The sequence below is a fragment of the Aethalodelphis obliquidens genome, unplaced genomic scaffold (assembly GCF_003676395.1).
Source record: "Aethalodelphis obliquidens isolate GAN/ISIS:26980383/991018 unplaced genomic scaffold, ASM367639v1 scaffold12, whole genome shotgun sequence".
Lineage (NCBI taxonomy): Eukaryota > Metazoa > Chordata > Mammalia > Artiodactyla > Delphinidae > Aethalodelphis > Aethalodelphis obliquidens.
In genome coordinates, this window is record NW_020837956.1 from 35986836 (window position 1) to 36008459 (window position 21624).

At 39.7% G+C, this 21624-nt stretch overlaps 1 protein-coding gene across 2 annotated transcripts in view; it reads left to right on the forward strand.

The window, feature by feature from the left end:
* The first annotated feature begins 1742 nt into the window (after positions 1 to 1742).
* NOL10 (nucleolar protein 10) overlaps positions 1743 to 21624 on the forward strand; it is an 87704-nt gene continuing 67822 nt past the window's right edge. The window contains exons 1-9 of one of the 2 annotated variants that reach the window (XM_027113817.1): positions 1744 to 1898; positions 5591 to 5636; positions 7922 to 8020; positions 10749 to 10826; positions 12061 to 12098; positions 13312 to 13448; positions 14188 to 14253; positions 15695 to 15755; positions 20415 to 20500. In XM_027113817.1, coding sequence (XP_026969618.1) covers positions 1833 to 1898; positions 5591 to 5636; positions 7922 to 8020; positions 10749 to 10826; positions 12061 to 12098; positions 13312 to 13448; positions 14188 to 14253; positions 15695 to 15755; positions 20415 to 20500 — 677 coding nt within the window. In that variant the 5' untranslated portion in view covers positions 1744 to 1832. Of the gene's footprint in view, positions 1899 to 5590; positions 5637 to 7921; positions 8021 to 10748; positions 10827 to 12060; positions 12099 to 13311; positions 13449 to 14187; positions 14254 to 15694; positions 15756 to 20414; positions 20501 to 21624 lie in introns of both variants that reach the window. The other variant, XM_027113818.1, reaches the window with a different exon arrangement.

The window sequence follows — 21624 nt, forward strand, 5'->3', positions numbered from 1 at the left end:
TGTACAATATATCCTTGTAGCTTGTTTATTTTATACACAATAGTTTGTACCTCTGAATCCCCTACCCCTATCGTGTCCCTTCCCCCTTCCATCTCCCCACCGGTAACCACTAGTTTGTTCTCTAGATCTGTCAGTCTGTTTCTGTTAACATTTTCTATTTTTACAACTTGCTTAAAAGGCCTATTTTATTACCACTCTAAAGCCCATGATCTTTCTCTCCCTTGGGACACCGCCTCCCCAAGGAGGATGGCAGTCCTACGTATTTTCTCAAAAAAAGTCTCAGGCGGAAGGTAGAATTTGGACTGGAACTTTAAGGTAGAATAAGGACAGTTACAATAGGAACAAAATTGTTGAGCTCAGAAGTCCTTACTCTGCCATGAACAATATAGCTTGTGCTCAAAGTGACCCACCTCAGTTATATGAAAGTGGAGTGAGTACTACTCTCCAGCTTCAAAAGGACCCTTTTGCACAGTTAACCGACACTTTCTGCTGAAGTTTCATCTAACCACACCAAGAATTCTTAAGTCCTCAGATCTAGGCAACAGTCTCTAAGTAACTGGATGATCAACAGAGAAAGTTTGTGAACTTTTCTGAAAACGATACTTAAGCGAGGGTCTGCCTGTCAATACTGTCACACACCCATCTCAAAAAACATCAGGTTCAAATCCATTTCTTCCCTGATCACCTCTTCTTTTACCTTTTTACCCCTTCTTACTATGCTTTTTCTTTTCTTTCCTTATTTAGTGAGATTGCCAGGAAGAAAATTTTCTCTACCTTTCTAGGTTCTTTTGGCTGGTCTACGAATTAAATTGACATCAGATTAATATGTGAAAATCAAACAAAAGTGTAATAACATGTATACATGGGAGGGACCCAGGAAAACTGAGTAATGCACCAAAATGCTGGAAACCCTCATCTTAAATACCATCTTCAGCTAAAGACAAAAAAGATTGTTTCGGGCACTGGTTTGAGACTTCAAAGGCGAGGAAGGCAACTGACATGGAGATTAAAAAGCAAATGTTTGGTAAACAAATGCTTGCTGGGTATCACAGAGACAATGGGACACAGAGGGGAATTTTAACAGACTTTGCTAGGTTCCTCCCTGTCTACCACACCCAGTTCACACTCTAGTTATCCATGGCGACAGCGCCCTTGCTAGAACAGGTCCTCTATCTACATTCTTCTAGACAGTGAAGGGGAAGGTCAAAGTTTTTTCCTGTGTCTTTTGGGCCTTGATTGGTTTCAGCTAGAAATAATACGCACGCCAAAGAGACATTTTTGGGATGGCAAATTTTGCTCCCCTGCAGGATGAATGTCAATTCCAGATGAAAATATTTTTTAATACCATTTTTAAAAATCTTTTATTTCTAATGGAATATTGCAGGAACACTGGTGAGAAAAGAACTCACTTCCACTTTGAATTCGCTCCCAGGTCGCATTCTCTCCCTGGATTCCCTGACCGGGCCCCCAAAGCCTCAGTCAGCCCAGACAGCCCTCCCGGGTACCTAGACCCTTCGGCCTGAGCAGAGACCCTAAGAGCTTCCTGCTCCTCCCTGCTGACAAAAGGGAAAGCAGTTCTTCGCCCTCCCTATATTAGGGTCGCTCCCAGCCCCGCCGTCTCCAGGACCTCACTAGTTAGCATTCCCTAACTCCGCCACTTTCCCACTTCCGGGACCGGCGCTTTTTCCGGCGCCCGGAAGTGCGTCATCACCCAGCGCCCGCGCCCCGGGCCCCACGCCGCCCAGGCGCTCCAGGAGGCCCTGAGATTACGGTGCTTGCGTGCACTGCAGCGTTCTGGACGGGAACGGGGGTGGCTGCTCCTCGGCGCCGCGATGCAGGTCTCCAGCCTCAACGAAGTGAAGATTTACAGTCTCAGCTGCGGCAAGTCCCTTCCCGAGGTGAGTCACGTCGGGTCCTCCTCTTCGCGGGGCAGCCGCCCTTCTCCTCCCTGTTCCTGGTAGTTTCAGCTGGGCCCGGGCCGGCCCCAGACTAGGGGAGGCCCAGAGTCCAGGGACGGTGCCTGGGGGAGCTGGTCGGTGCTGGGAGACGAGGACAGTGCTGTTACCGCGCCAGAGCCTGGGCCGAGGGGTGATCGGGATTGATGAGTTGGCTTGAACTTTTTGCGGGTAAAGTTCTCTAGAACAGAGGAGCTGTCCCTTTGGGCTTGTATAATGATCACAGTCTCTGCCACACCGAGGAGGAAAACGTGGACAGATTGGTTGACAGGTATTTCTCCCCCACTTTAATGCCCGCTCATCAGCTCTTCGTTGAATTCCTGTTATATGCCAAGTTCTAGAAATACAGCAGTGAAGAGAAATGCAGACTTTGCGTCAGCAGCATTTATGATGTGGACGGCAGTATTTTTGAACCTTGCTGAACTTAACTTGATTTCGTTGAGTCTTAGGACATCAGAATTGGAAGGCGTTTGGAAAGTCAGCCATTCTCTTCCAATCTTTTCATGTTGAAAATATGCAAAAGATCCAGCGAGGGGAAGGGTGACTTGTCCATCCACCTAGGCTCTGTAGCTTGTAAGTTATTTCTCATAAGTGCTGGTCAGGCTGCTGTCGAAGCACTGCCAGTGAGAAGAAACTTTTGGCAGAAGCTCTTCCATTTTGAGACTGCTTGTTAGACAGTTGTTTTAAAACACGCCCCCTTTCTACATGCCGCGGTTGCTCTGAGTCCTGCCCTTGGAAATCAGAATAAGTGTAACTCTTCCTTGTGTCTGACCCTAAAAGATTTGGAGCCAGTGATTAGACTCTTCTCAGAATTCAGGTTAAATAACTCCTTGTTCTCCAGCTGTTTGTCACACAGCATGATCCTTCTCATTTTGTTCTTTCGTTCTGCACATTTGCTGAGACGTGAGTACCTGCAGGCAGCCCTGTTCTAAGTGTTGGGATACGTGATGAACCGGTCAGATAAGGTTCCCTGTTGGGGAAAAGGATAATAAGTAAGCAAATAGGACAACTTCAGATACTGAAAAGTGCTTTGAGTGTCTATAAGAGAGCACTTGTGGATGAATTGTTTAGAGAAAGTGGTTTGGACTCAAGCCCTCAGGGAAGGCCCCTCTACAAGGGGGTCACATTTGAACAGAAACTTGGTTGATGAAAAGGATTGAGTCTTTTGAAGATGGGAGAAAGGAAGTTTTTTCCGTACTGAGGGAACAGAAAGTGTCAGTGACCCACAATGGAAGGCACTTGGCACGTTGGAGAAACAGGAGAAGCACGGTTGTGGCTGTGGAATGCTCAGTGGGGCAAGAGGGTGGGGACAGCTGAGGCTGGAGAGGTGGGCCTTGTAGGCCAAGGCAGGAAATTAGGGTTTTATTCTTAGTGCTGTTGGAAGCTGTTGCTGGATTTCAGATGGGCTGCTCTCTGGTAAATTACTGCAGCTGGGGAGGGTGTGAGTGGGGATGAGTTAGGTGGTCCAACTGAGAGACAGGTGGCTCGGGCTAGGATGGTAGCAGAGGAGATGCTAAGACTGGGTGGGGTAAAGGAGGTGTTTTGGAGGTAGGCTAATGGGACTTGCTAATGAGTTGGATAGTCGTAGGAAGTTGAGGTGAAGGAAGGAATCAAGAGAGAACTCTTAGGGTGTGGATCTGAATAGCTGGGTACACGGTGTTGCTGATAACTGAAATGGAGAATTGAGCACATTGCGGGTCGGGGGAAGGTAGTGAGCAAAAGGCATGAAAAGTTTTATTTTTGATACTGAAGGTTTGATGTTCTAATAAACATCAGGTGGAAATGTTGAGTAAACAGGTATGTGTATCCTGTTAGGGAATCTCTCTAAATCTTCTTTTAAAGTAATTCTGACTTATCAACAAATTGCCTATTTTGCTTTACCTACTTCAAATGTAAGATCAAGGAGGGTTTTGGTTTTTTTTCTTCTTTTCTTTTCTTTTGTTTTTTTTCAACAATGGCGGGATGCCTGTCCAGTGAGAGAATTAGGTCATCAGCATTTCCAGAGCTCTTTTGCTGGGTTTCTGGTTAAATTCTTTGGCATTGGTAAAGTGACATTCTCTATCAGCTGTGATTTTGTAGAACACAAAGAGGATGCCTGATATCAGTGACAACTTTCAGTTCTTTGTTGAACTTTTAAAACTTAGACTGGTTCATTCCTGCCCCGTGCTGACTCTGTCTGGTGTGCTCTCCTGTAGTGCTGTCAGTGTGTACAGAAACTCCAGAGTGAACTGTTTTTTCATCATTTTTCAACTCTTTTCCATCGTCGCCGTTGTAAGGAATTTCTGGCTCTTTTAGGTCCCAGGCTCCCATTTAGAAGGCAATCTCAGTCCCCTCCCCTTTGCCCCAAGCTCCTGATGTGTGAGACCAGCTATTGAATGAACTGCCCCCTTCTTTAGCATAACTCCCTGAGAAGAGGAAATCGAATCCCCTATGAAAGGAGAAGCCCTTTGTTTTGCTTCTATTAAGTTGATGTAGAAGAATTATCGAGTGCCCAGAAATATAGTTTAACATCACCTTTAATTGAAACATTTCTGCCTAAAATGAAATCAGAGCAGTGTAATCACAAAGACTAGCACAGACCTGTAAACCAATGCCCTAAACACAAGGCAGGAGGAGAGCTCTGGCTCAGACTGAGGCCCTTCAAAGAGTGACACCTGTTCCAGCGTCCACACTGCCTCCGGCGTCACACTTAGGGTCTTCAGGAGTGGGACTACATGACCAGAGAGCCCTAAAGATTATAATGTCCTGTGTCTAACATGGGCTGTACATTGGGTTTGTGCTTTTAGAAATGACATCTGTTAATTTTTCTCTTGCTTTTCTTTGATTTCCTGAGGGTATGTTTTCTTAACCTCGTCATTATTGACATTTGGGGCTGGACAGTGCTTGTTGTACAGGCCGTTCTGTGCATTGTAGGAGGCTTGGCAGCGTCCCTGACCTCTACCCACTAGTTGACAGGAGTGCCCACCTCTTCCTATTGTGGCAGCCAAGTACACTTTAAGAATTGCCAGATGCCCTTCGGAGGCAAAGTTGCCCCTGGTTGTGAACCACTGCTTTAAGGTAATCGTAACTGATTAGTGCTTCATCATTGGCACCTGTTCATGCAATGGACTTATGCTGCAAGCTAAAATAAGGTACAGGAATTACAGAACAAAATCTGGTGTCAGCGAATGTGACTTTTAAAAGTATCATTTCTTTATTATCAAGTGTCAGCTGTTTGGTCAGGTTTATTTATCTAGGTTTATGTTTTGTAAAAAATATATTTCTTTAAGAAACTTTCTCCATTTAATGTTTGCTTTTTAAAATTTCACTTAAATAAAGTTCCATATATTAGGTATAACCCATAATATTTGAGGCTTACTCCTTTCCCTTAGGTTGATTAGATGAACTAGTTTTCTCTTGTATAAAATATGGTAGTTCTAAAAATTTATTGTCTAGTATATGTAAATATATACCAGAAAAAAATCCATGTAACAGGATGTTAACAGTAGGGTTAGGATTACAGAGTATTTTCATTTTCTATGTTATATATTCCTATAAAGTTTCAATTTTTTAATATGAGCATGTATTATTTTTGTAAGCAGAGAAACAATTCAAGTAAATATGTTTTAAAATAAAGTCTCTTTGTTTTCTTTAAGTGGCTTTCTGACAGAAAAAAGAGAGCACTTCAGAAGAAAGATGTTGGTGAGTATTATTTTTTTCATTTCAGCTACATTTGTGATCCATGTTATAATGCTTTTCTCATTTATTGTTATCATATTTAAGTGAAGGTTTACAAAACTCAGTGGAATTCATGCAGTGGAAAATAAACTTTCTGCCCTTTTCCTTCCTTTTTTTAAAAAATTTTAATTAATTTATTTATTGATTTATGGCTCTGTTGGGTTTTTTTGTTGCTGTGCGCGGGCTTTCTCTAGTTGCGGCGAGCGGGGGCTACTCTTCCTTGCACTACACGGGCTTCTCATTGCAGTGGCTTCTCTTGTTGCGGAGCACGGGCTCTAGGCATGTGGGCTTCAGTAGTTGTGGCACACGGGCTCAGTAGTTGTGGCGCACAGGCTTAGTTGCTCCACAGCAGGTGGGATCTTCCCGGACCAGGGCTTGAACCCGTGTCCCCTGCCTTGGCAGGTGGATTCTTAACCACTGCGCCACCAGGGAAGCCCCCTTTTCCTTCTTAAGAAAACCTTTGTTGTGCTTGATACAGTCCCGTGGGTATGGGGTTTGATTTTACCTACTTAAGCACTAGTAAGTTAGCTTGTTACTGTTTCATGGATGATAGCAGAAGACGTAAGACTCCTGGGTCAGAGACAAGGGCTGCATTACTCAGGCGGCACAGCAGATAGCATGATCACCAGCATGCTCTGTCACCCCCCTGCCCAAGTTCCACAGGGGCACTCAGTGTGGCCCAGATGGGCGCACTGCGTTCAGTGGCTTTGTGTTGCAGCTGAGGAACACTGAACTTGAGAAGTCCACTGCCTTTACAGCAAGCAGTAAACAAACCTGCTCTTTGTCTAGAGGAGACTTAACCTGTGGAGGTTCCCAGCTGCATAAATAATGCTGAGAAATGGCTCAGGTAAAGGAGTGGCCAGGGCCTTACAGTCTTGCCGTACCCAGCAAGACCAATAGGAATGCAAGCAGTCCTAGAAGGACTGGCTCTCCTAACAGTTCCATGATCACTTTGTTTTCCGGTGTATCATATCTTTTTCCATTTGTTAAATCCATTTGTCAGTTTTTGAGCTATAGAGACAATGAACATTTTCTTTCTGAACAAAGTAATTTTACATACAGCACATATGAACATGAACATATGGTCATTGTAGAAGATTTTGATTCTTTAAGTTATGACAGCAGGGAAGATAGGTTTGTAAGATCAGTTTTTAACTTAAATCATTTTGGACAAATTTTCATTAAATTTTCTCTATTACAACTTGTCATAGTTGAAAGATTATTAAGTTCCCACATATTTTGTTCAAGTTATTTTCTGAAAATCAGAGACCTAAGATATTGAAAAGGTTTCTGGAGGTGAGATAAATACGTCAAAGCAAGCATCTTGGAGAAGAAGTAGGCTTTATATAAAATTAGAAAATTACAACTTTAAATCAAAGGAAAAGAATAATTGCTGCTTTCACAGTGCTTACTGATTTTGATTTCTTCTGATTCTCTCATTCCACTCCAGTGTTCTAGTGTGTAAGAAAACAGGTTCAGATTACTTAGAGGAAAAAATTGTTCATTGACTCCTTTCCAGCCCATCTCAAGAGTATCGTGTGTCTTCCAAATTTAGTGGGCCATTCCTGCTCAGTTGGTTGGTTTAGTGAACAGGGCAATAATGTGCCAGAGAGTCATACATAGTCCTTACAGTGGGCGCATTGTTACAGTAGCAGCCGGCAAGAATCCACACTTTCTTGTTGCAGGGAACCAGTTTTTGTGAGAGTACGTTTAAGTGTTTAGACCCAGAGATTGCTCTAAGGCTTCCTCTAGCCTGCATCTTCTTGGCCGCAGATCAGTGCTGCCACAAAGAGGCAAAAGTCAGCTTGGTAGCAGCTTCTTATATAAAGTTAAGATTTTAAAGGTTTAGACTTGTTATTATTTAGGAGAAAAAATGGTAAAGATTTTTGTCTTAGCCGTGATCCATGATTGAATAACAATAGTGGTTTAATGTTTATTCTGTTGCCCCTTTATCCCGGGCTTGAAACTGGTTGTTTGATGCACTATTACGGACATTTTTTTTTCCAATTAACGATGACACTTTTTTCTTTTTGAAAAATAAAAATAAAATACTTAGTTTAGAAAAATAAGGTATGAGCTAAGAGAAAAGCTTGCTGTGTCATGGGCGGGGCTGTGTCCGTGCGCCTTCCCGACGCTGGGAGGCACTGGGACGTTGCCGTTGGTAGTGACCCCGCTCTGAATACTGTCTTCCTGGACACAAGAGTAAGCACATGGCGGTTAAACCAGTTATTTATCTTCTTTCTTTGTAGATGTCCGTAGGAGAATTGAACTTATTCAGGATTTTGAAATGCCTACTGTTTGTACCACTATTAAGGTATCAAAAGATGGACAGTATATTTTAGCAACCGGTAAGCATCTTTTTGGTTATGATTTACATACACTTCGTAGCAGGAAATGTTATGATGGGAAAGGTCACTTTTTAAAAATTACCCTGACATTTTATTATTAAAAAATTTCAAACATATAGAAATATTGAAAAAACTGTACCGTGAACAGCCTGTCACCTAGATTCTTCAATAGTTTACTGTATTTGCTTTATCACATATCTGTCTACCCATCTTTCTGCCATCCATCAATCCATCCTGTTTTTTGATACGTTTCAGAGTAAGTTGCAGGTATTAGTATACTTCACCCCTAAATACCTCAGTGTGTACATCATTAACTAGAGTTCAGTATTCGTTTATTGCTTTTTTTTAAAAAGATAAATTTGTATAAGTACATTGATGAGTTTGGACAAATGCATACACCTGTGTAGCCCAAACCCCTACCAAGATACAAAACATTCTTTCATCCAGAGCATTCTGTTATGCCCCCCGCAGTCAATCCCTGCTCCCACTCGTGTAGCCAGCCGCTGCTGTGATTGAGTTTTTCACCACAGACAAGTGTAGCCTGTTTTAAATGGACTTCATGTAAATGCAGTCATACACTATGTATTTTTTTTGTGTAAGACTTGTTTCATCTAGGACTTCATATTTCAGATTCATTCATGTCATTATATGTGTCAGTAATGTGTTCTTTCTTTATTAGCAAATGGTATTTCCTTATAGGAATATGCCACACTTTGTTAATTTATTCTTCATTTGGTGGACACCTGGGCTATTTTCATTCTTCGACTGTTATTGGTAAAGCATTATGAACCGTCTTGTCCAAGTCTGTTTTGAGGACATTGCTGGGTCAGAGGGTAGGCATATATTTAGTTTGATGAGAAACTGCCAGATGGTTTTCCAGAGCAGTCAGATCATTTTGCGCTCCCACCAGCAATGAATGATGGTTCCAGGAAAGGTCATTTTTATCATAATGATTTTCTCTATCATGTACTAGTATTTTTTATGTCACTAAGATTTTATGTTAGCAGTATTCATCAGTATCAAAAAGTCAGCAAATATAGGGAACTTCTAATATATTATAAGTTAGAACAGCATTACCCAACCTTTTTATGGTTGTGACTTCCTACATCTATCCGGGGTATTGTCCACTTAAATTGTTTTGTTGGCTTAACATTATCCATCTATATCTCTTTTCCAACCACTTTCTTATTTGACAACTTTTCTACATCCACGCGCTAGTCTCTTTTGTTCTGTGTCAATGGTTGTCTCATTACTAACACTATCCACATTTTTTAGCGTCCAGTTTTATGGTCAGAATCTAAATTATAATTATAGTTTATATGTAACATATATATTGTATATAGAGTATGTGTATGTATATATACTATACTATATACTGTTTTTAAATGAGATCTTGGGCTTTGATCCATGCCAGAAAACATAGGACTACTTCATTCCTTTCTTTTAAAAATATCCTTAGTGGTTTTAAAAGTCAGTCTTTTTCTTTTCATGATAAACTTATAAAAAATGCAAACATTATAGAAATACATAAGATAAAATGTGAAAGGCCCTAAGATTGCACTAAAATGCACAAGATATCACTGTGCTTATTCCTCCATCTTCTTTCTGTACAGAGTACTGACACTGTCATTGTTGAGTTTTACAAAAGCTGGATCACAGTATAAGCGCCACTCTGCAGCCCTCACTGCACCCGCTGTACTCACTCTCCCTTTCACTCTGTAGTATGTTTTGGCAGCTTTCCATGTCAGGAGTTACAGGTCTGCGTCATCCTCTTTATAACCTCTATAATGATTGACCATCATTTATTTAATCGTTTCCCTATCTGTGGACATTTAATTTGCTTTCAATTTTTGGCCATCAGTAAATAATGCTGCGGTGAACATTTCTTCATGTCTTTGGTACACTTATGGGTGTGTTTCTGTAGAATAAATTTGTGTAAGTTGAAATACAGATATAAGGTGTATGAGCATCACATGTTTTACAGATATTGCCAGATTGTCCTCCAAAGAATTTCTAATAATTTATACTTATCACCAAAGCATGAGAGAACTTTTTTTGAACATCAACCTCAATGCAGATACTAACCAGTTTTTCATCTTTGCCATCTGATAGACAAAAACTAATTTTTTTGAATTTTTTTGAATTTTTGAATTTTATTTTTTATATAGCAGGTTCTTATTATTTATCTATTTTATAAATATTGACAAAAACTAATTTTTAAAAAATCTACTTTGTTAGATTATTTGTGAAGTTGATTAGTTAGTTGTATTTCATACACAGGTGTATACATTTTCCGTGTCTTGCTTGTTTATATCCTTTGTTCATTTTTCCCTTGGGATGTTGGAGAGGGCTGTTTTGTTTTTTTAATATCTTTATTGGTGTATAATTGCTTTACAGTGTTGTGTTAATTTCTGCTGTACAACAAAGTGAGTCAGCTATATGTATTCATATATCCCCACATCCCCTCCCTCTTGAGCCTCATTCCCACCCTCTCTATCCCAGGCCTCTAGATGGTCACAAAGCATCAAGCTGATCTCCCTGTGCTATGTGGCTGCTTCCCACTAGCCGTCCATTTTAGGAGAGGGCTGCTTTTAAATTCTTTTTGTTTGATATGCTTATAATGAATCTTGCTTACCTCTAAACAAAAAGTATACTCAACATATCTGCAGGATATTGATAATGAAAAGTATGTCCTTTAGGTTTTACATCACGTTAAATTTTTTTATAGGAACATACAAACCTCGAGTTCGATGTTATGACACCTATCAATTATCCTTGAAGTTTGAAAGGTGTTTAGATTCAGAAGGTAAGTGAGAGGTTATACTTGAAATCACAAAAATAGTTTTTATTTTTGGCTGCTCTTCTGCTTTTAAAATGGGCATGGGTTGTGTATCAGTTTTCTGTGCTGTGTAACAAATTGCAATAAACGCGGCAGCTTAAAAAAGATTCATTTATTAGCTCATAGCTCTGTAGGTAAAGTCTGTCCAGGCTTTTCTGTGTTCTGTGCTCAGGGCTGACCTCAAGGTGTCAGCCAGGTGGGACTCTTCCAGAGGCCCTGGGCAAGACCCCTTTTCAAACTTACAGGATGTCGGCAGAATGCAGTTTGTTTTGGTTGTAGGGCTAGGGACCCCTCTGCTGCTGGCTGTCAGCATGCTCAGCTTCTAGAGACCCCTGCATTCCTCCTCACTTGGTCCCCTCCTCCTTCAAGCCAGCAGCAGCTCATTGGATCCTTCTCGTGCTCTGAATCTCTCTGACTACCCCTTCTGCCGCCAGCTGGAGAAAACTCTGCTTTGAAAGGGCTCGTGTGATTATAAATCTTTCCTTTGCCATAGAACGTGATGTAATCACAAGAGCGGTGTCTCCTCACATCGATAGCGTCCACCCACACTCTACAGAGGAGGGGACTGCCCTGGGGGGAAGGTCAGCGGGGTCATTCTTAGAATTCTGCCTGGCACAGGGCGCAGGTTGAAATGGGAGAGTTCAGGTATTTTTGTCAGGTGGCCCCATGTTTGAGATTGAGGGAAAAGAAGTTAATGGGATATGTATTCTCTTAACTTGTTTCACTGTCTTCTTTTTAAAAAACAGTACAAACTCCATGTGCTGCTAATAATAACTGTTTTCATTCTTTATTTTCATTTAGCAGGTATACAATGAATGAGTGAAAAGTTACTGTTACCTTTTTTAAAGCAAAAAGTTTTGAGTTTTTAATGTTTGTTTTACTTTGAACATCTCAGAAAAACTGTGACAAAATTTAGAAGTCATTATGTTTTGTAAATTTATTATTTAATTTGCTTCAGTTCTGTAGAAAATCTAGCTGATCTGTATAAAGGAACTATAAAGCTTCTAATTTTTCATTTGGTGTTTTGGGGGGGCACTATAGCATGGAAACTTTGTTCTTGTGTTATGTAGGTGCAAAAAGGGAAGAAAAACCCAGCATTTGTATATAGTATTTGTGTTGAGTTAGAATGTTTGCATCAAATTTGTATTTTTATTTAAAAAGTGGACTGATAATTGTATTTTTCCTATTTCTTATTTTTCAGTTGTCACCTTTGAAACTTTGTCTGATGATTATTCAAAGGTATGCTTTGTAGCGTTGGTTTATCCTGCCTGTCCTCAGGAAATGAATGAGTGGGATTTGTTTTTATGATAAGTGTTTTTATGATGTTTCCATTGTTAAATTTAAAATGGCTGTATAGTAAAATAAAACCTATTGTTTTCTATTAATATATACTTAGTTTGTCACATGTATGTGACAACTGGGATAGAGATAGCCTTTGGCCAGTCTAATATCGAAATAAGTTTGCCATAGCATGTATGAATGAAACCTTATCTATATTTTTAAGAATTGGTAGCAGTCATCTTTTTAGACCATCCTGTGTTCTAGATGTGTGATTTTCATTATTGCATTTATTATTTTCGTTTCCTTATTCATATGTGAAAAGTACTGCAGCAGTGTTGTATGTTTAATTTTCTTAACCCTGCAAATAAGTGGTTGTGCATATACTGAAACAGCTCGAGACACAGCTAATATATTTATGTTTCCTTTTCTTTCTTTTTTGGTGCCATTAGTGCATCTTTCAACTCTTGTGGTAATTTTCAACAGTTACAAGATTGTCAGTAAAAGTGCCTTATTCAGTTTAAAATGAAAAACTTTTAGAGATGTCATCATGAAGGAAAATTGAATTTTCAGAGCTGACATGCTTTCTGTGTTGTCTTCAGTTCTGGAAACTATGGGGTACAGTTTATCCTTTTGCCTGTGGTAGCCGTTTATCGTACGTTTTGGGACTTGTAATTTTATAGTATATTTTCTCTAGATCTTGATAAATTTGCTTTTCAATACCATCTGCAGATTTTTAAGGTACCTTTGTAATACGTTAAAGTTAAATTTATACAAGGAGCCTATCAAACTCCGTGTGATAATAGTGAGATTACTAAAACGTGTTCTTAAGTGAAATAGGAAATGACTCACTGAGGTTACTGAGCAGTGCTCTACATTACAGAGTGCTGGCGCCAGATAGATGAAGGGCATTCGTATTAAGTCTTTCAGTTAGAAGGTAAAGTTTGCCAAAAACCTATCTAAGATGCAGGAACGCATTAAGTAACTAATGGAGAGGTTTGATTCTCAGACACATTTCTTAACCATCGTGGCGAGTTGTGTTTATACACATGCGTTTACAGAGAGCAAGGAGGAGGATGAGAGATCAGAGATTTTCTTGCTTTGCCGGTTTCAGTGATGATGATGAAATAAATACTTTAACCTAAGCAAACTAATTTTCTTGTTTCATTTTCAGATTGTCTTCCTGCATAATGATAGATACATTGAATTTCATTCACAATCAGGTTTCTACTACAAAACCAGAATACCAAAGTTCGGGAGAGATTTTTCTTACCATTATCCGTCCTGTGACTTGTACTTTGTTGGCGCAAGGTATTGCGGTCTAATCACCCTCTGTTTTCTCCTTTCCACCTCCCCAAGCAACTTCTGTTCTTAAAATTGAGGAGAGGGATTAAAAGAAGGATAAGACATTATCCCTGCCTTATGGTTGCTCAAAGAGTGTAGTTCCAAAGTGACTGGCTCATTTAGGAATTACATCCTTGCCTTCTGTTAGCGTGGTGCTCCAAATCTAGAGAGACGTGGGTGGCCCCGTAGTGTAGCAGTGGCGTGGAGTCAGTATCTCAGCCCCCTTGCGTGCATTTTAAAACTTTTATTCTTAAATGCTACCTTCTTTATGATTATAAAAATAAGTCATATCCATTTTAGAAAATTGGGGAAATATAAAAAAGAATAAAGAAGAAAAAAGATCACCCATAATTATGCCACTCAGAGGAAACCCTTATTAGTATTTTATTGTTATTTCATTGTAGTCTTATATACGTACACTTATAGATACATTTTGGATCTTGTATTCTCCGTGTTATTTGTAAATAATATCTTACTTAATGACTTCATAATATTTCCTTGGCACGTGGGTCGTTTAAATCACTTTTATGCATGAACAAACTTACAGGTAAGGTGGTTATCTTTTAGGGTTAGAATGCATTTTTGTGTCAGTTTTACAAAGGGAAGTGATGCTTTGTGACAGATCCATGTTTCTAAAAATTATATTTACTTGAAGAAACGTTCATTGTAGTTTCCTGGATTTTTCACTTTATTCATTGTTTGGCAGCTCTGAAGTTTATAGATTGAACTTGGAACAAGGACGGTTCCTGAATCCTCTACAGACTGATGCTGCGTGAGTGTTTTGTTATAAGAATCCTGCTGTATTTATTTTGGCCAGGAGATGAAGCCAGACGCCCAATTTGTTGTCAAATGACACGTGTTGCCTGTAAGCAGAGCTCTGGGCAGCTTAGGTAAAAGAGTAACATTAAATTTTTTCCCACACAAAAAATTCACTAGAAGACCTGGGGATGTTGTAAAATTAAAAAAAAAATTTTTTTAATATATGTGAAGAGTTTTTAACTCACTCCAGAAATTCAGTTGCTGTTTTTTTCTGTGTTCTTTAAATTTTCATTCGTGATTTAGTTTTGTGGTATTTTCTTTTATAGAGAAATTTTGAAGTAACTTGGAGTACTGTTTTTTTATTTTATTTTGTTATGCTTTTGCTGGCAGACATTTAAGAGTTTCTCACGTTTTCTTTTCATCGTATGTTATGGTCTGTACTTTTGTTTTATTCATAGAGAAATCCTTTAGGAATGAATCTGTCCTAATAGTATTAATACTGAGTAATAGTAACAACAGCAGTAGTGAAAGCACTTACTGTGCGCCAAGCATTATTCAGGATTTTATATATATTCACCCATTTGAAACTTATAACATATTTTTACAGTATAGGTACTATTGTTATCTCCATTTTACAGCTAGGGCAGCTGAGACTCAGAGAGGGTAAGTAGCTTGTTTACGTTCACACAGCTAGCATAGAGTGGAAGCTGGATTACTTCTCACCTTTGTATATAATGAGCTTGTTGGATTTTCCTTATTGCTTTGAAGGGGATTTTTAAAGGTTGGAAGAACAGGTAGCGATAAAAACCAGGTAAACTCTGGGTTTCTTTTCCACATTGATTTGAAATACTCTTATTTTCTTTAAAAAGAAATTATAGTAATGTCATGATGCATCCTTGAATAATAAAAAGTTATATGCTCTTTAGTTGCAGAATTTCCTGTTTATAATAACAACTTTTATTTATTGTCTTGTAAACTCTAGACGTTGTGCTGAACGTGTAGTTTTTTCATTTAATCCTCACAACAACCATATGAGATTGGTGAATACCATTTTTCAGAAAAAGAGAACGAGCCTAGATCAGTGTACTCAACAAGCTGGTCAAGTCTCAGGATTGGCGTCGTGATAGCCTGCGTTCTTTTTGCTTTGGGAGAAAACATATTGGGAAATGTGTTCTCGCGATGGTGGAGTAGTGTTTTTGAAGAAGGCCCTTCCTTGTCTCGTCCCCTGGCAGACAGAGTGTCACCCTGGGGTCTGACACTGCGGGGACTGTGTACGATGCACTGGCCCCTTCGCTGCCTCGGTGCTTCGCCTACGCAGATGAGCGAGAGAATCTGCTGCCACCTTATGCACAGCATCGCGTTTACTGTTTGTTTAGAAAGTTTATTGAGTGTCTGTCGTCCCCGCCCCCTGCAAAAGTAGATGCTAAAACTCCCTTATCGCTTTACTATTTTAGGGAGAATAATGTTTGTGACGTAAATTCAGTGCATGGCTTATTTGCCGCAGGAACAATAGAGGTAAGCGTACGTTGACTTTATTTTTTAGAACATTTGCTCTATATTTGATAACGAATGGAGTTTTATTTAAAGACAGCGTTGCTTGGTTCCTAAGAGCAGGGTGCTGATGAAGCCACAGGCCACTGGTTTGCTTTTCGTATGGACCGTGGGTCACATTCCACAGAGATACAGCTGTGCCGTTGTTGCAGACTGTGCCCCTTGTGCATTGATTTGGTCTGCGAGGGCCATCATCGTCGGGGGTGAGACCTGAAGTCGCTGCGGGATTGCCAGCTCCAGTATGATTGCCACCCTTGTTCTTAACAGGAGGCAGTCCCAGCTCTCTGCTGCTTGATAGTTTTATGACTGACTTTCCCTGAGGCTTGTTTTTCTCATCAGTGAAATGGAGATGATAATACTTACCTTGGCAACTGTATAGAGGTGCTGTGCTGGTGAGAATCACATGAAAGAACCTATTTGAAAACATTATAAACTGGAAAGGTATATGGGGTTGTGATTTGGACATCCTCTATAGTAGCATTTGATAAATGCACAACATTTTCATTTTAAACTACAGCACCTTTCAATCAGTGTCCTTCATGCTTACCAGTAGTTTTTCTAGATTTGCATTTTTTAATTACAACATTGTTAAATACTCATAATAAAAAAAGGTAAAAATGTCAAAAATGTATTATTAAAAAAGTACCCTTCTGTGCTTTCCAGTTACCAAATCCTCGTACACCCGAGGTAACTCTAATGGCTTGCAGTATTCTCCTTTCTTTTTTGTTTCTCTGTGTATGTGCAGGTATGCATATGTGTTAGTAATATGGTTTTAAAAGTTTTTCACAAAATTGAAATTATACCATGGTTCTTCATTTGCTTTTTTTTTTAATGTAATGGTATATAATGTGTGTCTTTATACATTGGTACTTGTAATTACTTATAAAGCTAAAGTAATTTTTTAAAAATTAATTTATTTATTTTTGTCTGCATTCGGTCTTTGTTGCTGCGCGCGGGCTTTCTATAGTTGCGGCGAGCAGGGGCTACTCTTCATTGCGGTGCACGGGCTTCTCATTTCGGTGGCTTCTCTTGTTGTGAAGCACGGGCTCTAGGCGCATGGGCTTCAGTAGTTGTGGCTCACGGGCTTGGTTGCTCCGCGGCATGTGGGATCTTCCTGGACCAGGGCTAGAACCCGAGTCTCCTGCATTGGCAGGTGGATTCTTAACCACTGCGTGACCAGGGAAGCCCCTAAAGTAATTTTTTTAAACTGATGCATAGGATTCTATTGTTTGAATGTACTGTAGTTTATTAAACCAATCCATCTGGATGAAATTTAGGTTTCTTTACTCAAATTATTTTTATGTTGAAAGGTTAAAATTTGAAATGGAACACATGAGGTTGATTTAATGGAAACATATAAAACTATGTTGACAGTGTTATAATACTATTAAGCCTAAGTGAGGCCAGTGAAGCATTATCTTGCTAATTACTTTTCTTGAGATTACCAAGGGGAAGTTTTCAAATAATTTTCTTGAAAAAATTGTTTATTTGAATAGAGTCCTTACAGAGCAAGTTAGGCTAGAAATCAGGAAGCGTGCTCTGTAAGAGAAGTTATGTATTAGAGCAGGTTGCTCTTTCACCAGCTGTTTTTTTCTCTGTTTATTTGTTTTTGTTTCTTTGCGGTACGCGGGCCTCTCACTGTTGTGGCCTCTCCCGTTGCGGAGCACAGGCTCCAGATGCACAGGCTCAGCAGCCATGGTTCATGGGCCCAGCCGCTCCGCGGCATGTGGGATCTTCCCGGACCAGGGCACGAACCCGTGTCCCCTGCATCGGCAGGTGGACTCTCAACCACTGTGCCACCAGGGAATCCCTCACCAGCTGTTTTAAGACCAGCCCTGAGACTTGTTGAAGGGAGAGCAGAACCCCCCAGACCAAAGGCTGGGTTCCTGAAATTCCTTGGGTACCTTGATTACTGGCGGCTTGAAATTTGATATGCATAGTCAGACCAGACTTTAAAATTCATTTTACATTAATTTTTAAAAAAATAAATTTATTTCTTTATGTATTTTTGGCTGCATTGAGTCTTTGTTGCTGTATGCGGGCTTTCTCTAGCTGCAAGAGTAGCGGGGGCTACTCTTCATTGGGGTGAGCAGGCTTCTTATCGCAGTGGCTTCTCTTTGTTGCGGAGCACAGGCTCTAGGCGCTTGGGCTTCAGTAGTTGTGGCATGTGGGTTCAGTAGTTGTGGCTCGCGGGCTCTAGAGTGCAGGCTCAGGAGTTGTGGCCCACAGGCTTAGTTGCTCTGCGGCACGTGTGATCTTTCCGGACCAGGGCTTGAACTCGTGTGCCCTGCATTGGCAGGCGGATTCTTAATCACTGCGCCACCAGGGAAGTCCTAATTTTTACATTATATGTTGGATTTTGATTTCTTCTGTGATAGTTATTGTAGTACATATATTAAACTTTTATCATGGATACAATAATATTTACAAATTTATATTTTCCCAGTTATACCAAAATGTCTTTCGTAACTCCTCTCCCCGCTACCACACCAACCAAATTAGGGTCCATTCAAGGATCATGCGGCACATTTTGCACTTGTTTTTCCTAACCATCCTTCTTTTCTTCTTTTAAATTATAAAAGAAATGCAGCTAATGATAAAACATTTAACAGTACTAAAAATGATATAGGTAAAAAGTTTGAAAAAGTTAAATTCTTTTTTTTTTAACATCTTTATTGGAGTATAATTGCTTTACAATGGTGTGTTAGTTTCTGCTTTATAACAAAGTGAATCAGTTATACATATACATATGTTCCCATATCTCTTCCTTCTTGCATCTACCTCCCTCCCACCCTCCCTATCCCACCCCTCTAGGTGGTCACAAAGCACCAAACTGATCTCCCTGTGTTATGCGGCTGCTTCCCACTAGCTATCTATTTTACGTTTGGTAGTGTATATATGTCCATGCCACTCTCTCACTTTGTCACAGCTTACCCTTCCCCCTCCCCATATCCTCGAGTCCATTCTCTAGTAGGTCTGTGTCTTTATTCCTGTCTTACCCCTAGGTTCTTCGTGACATTTTTTTCCCTTAAATTCCATATATATGTGTTAGCATACGGTATTTGTCTTTCTCTTTCTGACTTACTTCACTCTGTATGACAGATTCTAGGTCCATCCACCTCATTACAAATAGCTCGATTTCGTTTCCTTTTATGGCTGAGTAATATTCCATTGTATATATGTGCCACATCTTCTTTATCCATTCATCCGATGATGGACACTTAGGTTGTTTCCATCTCCTGCTATTGTAAATAGAGCTGCAGTGAACATTGTGGTACATGATTCTTTTTGAATTCTGGTTTTCTCAGGGTATATGCCCAGTAGTGGGATTGCTGGGTCATATGGTAGTTCTATTTGTAGTTTTTTAAGGAACCTCCATACTGTTCTCCATAGTGGCTGTATCAATTCACATTCCCACCAGGAGTGCAAGAGTGTTCCCTTTTCTCCACACCCTCTCCAGCATTTATTGTTTCTAGATTTTTTGATGATTGCCCTTCTGACTGGTGTGAGATGATATCTCATTGTAGTTTTGATTTGTATTTCCCTAATGATTAATGATGTTGAGCATTCTTTCATGTGTTTGTTGGCAGTCTGTATATCTTCTTTGGAGAAATGTCTATTTAGATCTTCTGCCCATTTTTGGATTGGGTTGTTTGTTTTTTTGTTATTGAGCTGCATGAGCTGCTTATAAATTTTGGAGATTAATCCTTTGTCAGTTGCTTCATTTGCAAATATTTTCTCCCATTCTGAGGGTTGTCTTTTGGTCTTGTGTATGGTTTCCTTGGCTGTGCAAAAGCTTTGCAGTTTCATTAGGTCCCATTTGTTTATTTTTGTTTTTATTTCCATTTCTCTAGGAGGTGGCTCAAAAAGGATCTTGCTGAGATTTATGTCAGAGTGTTCTGCCTATGTTTTCCTCGAAGAGTTTGATAGTTTCTGGCCATACATTTAGGCCTTTAATCCATTTTGAGCTTATTTTTGTGTATGGTGTTAGGGAGTGATCTAATCTCATACTTTTACATGTACCTGTCCAGTTTTCCCAGCACCACTTATTGAAGAGGCTGTCCTTTCTCCACTGTACATTCCTGCCTCCTTTATCAAAGATAAGGTGACCATATGTGCGTGGGTTTATCTCTGGGCTTTCTATCCTGTTCCATTGATCTATATTTCTGTTTTTGTGCCAGTACCATACTGTCTTGATTACTGTAGCTTTGTAGTATAGTCTGAAGTCAGGGAGCCTGATTCCTCCAGCTCCGTTTTTCGTTCTCAAGATTGCTTTGGATATTCGGGGTCTTTGGTGTTTCCATATAAATTGTGAAATTTTTTGTTCTAGTTCTGTGAAAAATGCCAGTGGTAGTTTGATAGGGATTGCATTGAATCTGTAGATTGCTTTGAGTAGTAGAGTCATTTTCACAGTGTTGATTCTTCCAATCCAAGAACATGGTATATCTCTCCATCTATTTGTATCATCTTTAATTTCTTTCATCAGTGTCTTATAATTTTTTGCATACAGAAAAAGTTAAATTCTTATTCCCCACGAGATAATCAGTGTTAATGAGGCTTTTTTTTTTGGTATTTGTCTAAAAATTTTCTAGTATTTAAAATGACTGTGTTTTATTTGTTTAGGGCCGAGTGGAGTGCTGGGACCCAAGGACGCGTGGCAGAGTTGGCCTGTTAGATTGCGCCTTAAGTAGTGTCACAGCTGATTCAGAGTAAGTGAGAGTGAAGTCGCAGTTTAAATTCTCATCAGCTTCTGATTTAAACAAACGTATCAACACTAAATTAAAATCAGTTGCTAAAGGATGACACTCTTAAAACACGTTTATCTGAGGTTGTGGTTTTGTGATTGTTTTATGTAGAAATCCTTTCCTGTGAAAGGTCACTAAGTGGGGAAGCCAGATGGAATTCCTTGTTTATATAGTTGCTGTGGAATTTTGTTAAAACAAATACACTGCAGGAATTTGTATTTCCCATTCTGTAGGATATGGTGGTGGAACCAGGAGTCTACCACTCCATTTAACAAACAAAAATATGTGCTTTGAATTCTAATGTAGAGGGAAGCAATGTTTTTGATATTTTCTTGTTCCTGTTTGGCCATTCCAACACTTAAAATAATTGGAAAAGTAAGTCACAGTTGGGGGATGAAAACCTCTAAAGCTTGAATTAAGTAATGCCTATAAGCCCCCTGTCCTTTTCCCACTCACAAGAGTACTTACTGTTATACTGCTTGGTACATATGTTTTCAGACATTTTTTTTTTTTTGGCCTTGACGCATGGCTTGCGGGATCTTACTGCACCCACCAGGGATCGAACCCGGGCCCCTGGCAGTGAAAGTTCCGAGTCCTAACCACTGGACCGCCAGGGAATTCCCTTCAGACATTTTTCTGTGCTCATATTAACACATGCAGATTATCACTCTCTTTGTCAGATCCTTGATATGGGATTAGTTGCTATAATCAGCTTGGGAATGCCCTTTCTCTGGGGTCTTGTTATTCATGGAAATGTCATTTTACTTTGTCTTTCAGTTGATGAGACATTTATCTACAGTCATGTCACATAGGAGGTGGAGTGTTAGATGGGTGGGCTGAGAGAGACTAACTCTAAATTTATTGTAGAATTTTGTGTGATTTGCATTTTTCTGGGGGAGAGAAGAAATATAGTTCTTTCTTTTGAAAAACTCAGCTTTGTAAAAAAGCATTCTTGACCTAGAAAAAAAAGCTAAGAATCACTGAATGGAAAGATGTCTGTTTCTAATGTATACATTTTTCCCTCTGTCATAAGTAAAGAAAAAATTTTTTCCATCTTTTAATTATGACATTGAAAGTGAGTATAGGAA